This window comes from Fibroporia radiculosa (assembly GCF_000313525.1).
Source record: "Fibroporia radiculosa TFFH 294 genomic supercontigs, scaffold51902, whole genome shotgun sequence".
NCBI lineage: Eukaryota > Fungi > Basidiomycota > Agaricomycetes > Polyporales > Fibroporiaceae > Fibroporia > Fibroporia radiculosa.
In genome coordinates, this window is record NW_012133108.1 from 2,234 (window position 1) to 4,158 (window position 1,925).

At 47.2% G+C, this 1,925-nt stretch overlaps 1 protein-coding gene across 1 annotated transcript; it reads right to left on the reverse strand.

The window, feature by feature from the left end:
- Positions 1-410: 410 nt before the first annotated feature.
- On the reverse strand, positions 411-1,776 carry FIBRA_09486 (uncharacterized protein; the record flags this gene model as incomplete). Its single annotated transcript, XM_012321779.1, has 2 exons — positions 411-553; positions 588-1,776. 2 exons carry the CDS (start codon positions 1,774-1,776, stop codon positions 411-413), a joined length of 1,332 nt encoding a protein of 443 aa, XP_012177169.1.
- Between the last annotated feature and the right edge of the window lie 149 nt (positions 1,777-1,925).

Consider the following 1,925-nt stretch of genomic DNA (forward strand, 5'->3'; position numbering starts at 1 on the left):
ACGTATACTGGTTGAAGCTAGGCTTCAGACTGAGACTTGAATAGACAACTGAGTCTATTACTAGAGACATCCCTATGAAGTGTACATAGGGAAAACAAGAGGAGGACAAACTAAAGTAACAGAGTAGCAAAGCAGTGCTACTTAAATTGGCAAAGCAAGTAAAGTTTAATAAGTATGAAACACTGAGTTAGATCAGTGATGTACATAAAACAGGGTTGTATCAGTGATGAAGATGAAACATGATAGAGGTGAGACGTGATGTAAGTGAGATGTGATATAGATGAAACATGATAGATATGAAACACTGATGTAGGTGAAACACATCAGGTGATGGGATCAGTTGTACGGTTACAGGGTCAATGATGAATAGTTAGGAAAGAAAAAGAAACACCCCTCTTGAAGCTGTAACATTACCCCCCCCTCCAGATTTGTTGTTCACAGTTTCCATTGTGCGCAATGCTCCTGTAGATACCCAGGTTTGTCAGTGGGACAGGGAAGTTGTCCAGGTTGGATGTTGGAGGTGGTGTGGAATTTATGATGAGGATGTAAGAGTCTGCAATAGGAGCACAACCAATGCCAACACTCACTTTGAAGGTGGCCGTTGACCTCGCATTTGGTACAGAAGTGGAGGCAATGGGGCATGGTGCCAGAAGGAGGAGTAATGATGGAGAATTTGTGTTGTTCAAGACATTCCTCCAAATTGGCAGCTTGAAGCTGAGTTCGACACTGGTCTATTTCTCCTTGTGCGCGAATGAGTTCTACACCTATAGATTGTTGTGTGGCAAGTAGGAGGTCTATCTTGGCATCAACAGCCCTGAAGCAATCGACTTCATCAGTCACGCCAGGATCCTTGATGTCCTGCAGCAATGCCCAAAGGCTTTCCAATAGATTATCATCTCGCGTCAGCAAGTATTCCCAAGTGTCCTCCTCCCATTCCTTGTCCGAAGAGTTCCAATTCCCTACAGGTTCTGCGGCATGAAGTACATCTGCTACAGTTGTCAAAACCCATTGTAATCCAAATGCAGGATTGCCATCAATGGGAACACCCATAGGCAGTCGAGTAACGGTGGTAGCATATGCTCCGGGGAAGTAGGGTAATACACGTTCCAAGGGGTTGACATCCTGAACTGGGGTGGAGGTGTCGAAGGGAATGGATCGCCAGTACCGGGTAACATCGTTGGAGGGTCGCTGGATGATATTGTTGCTGTAGACTACAAACTCCTGGGGGTTGCTGCTATGCCCTTCTGATACGGTAATGTACTCACTGACATTGGCTAGTAGCTGTAGATTGGGGGCATGGTCCAGGCTACCATTGTCAGAGGCATTAGAGGCAAGAGGAGGCATACTGGGGGAATGAGTAGATGCAGCAGCGGGACTATCAGGGTTTGAGGAGGATGAGATGTTCATAGGTGATGAGGATGGGAATACCTGTGCAGGAGCCACATGGTAGGATCTACTAGACGCTTCCGACCTGTGAGGTACCTCCAGGGGACCAGGAAACTGGTGCAAAACTACAGCATCGCTATTAGAGGAGTCCGGGGGTCCTGGGATGAGGAAGGGACGGCGAGTGACATTTGGCAGGAGGGATGTGAACGGATAGTGAAAACCTCCTTCATCAAGGAACTCTAAAGAAGACTCATCAGATTCCTGCTGGGAAGGGAAGCTTAGGACAGGCCAAATGGGAACTGGCATCTCTATTATCCCAGCCGTGAAACACTCTTCTAATGTCTGGAGGTGGGAAGGGTGAGGGGTTGGTGCTCTTTGGGGGCCAGCCATTGGAGAATTGTCATGCCTAGGAGCCAGAGGATGACAACGTGGATCCAGATTAGAGGTCACATTGTTGTTTCTGGTATGGTTATTTTGCTCAGTAGGCATAGTGTTAAGGGACCTAATGACTGAGGATCAGGAGTTCAACTGTTAAACTG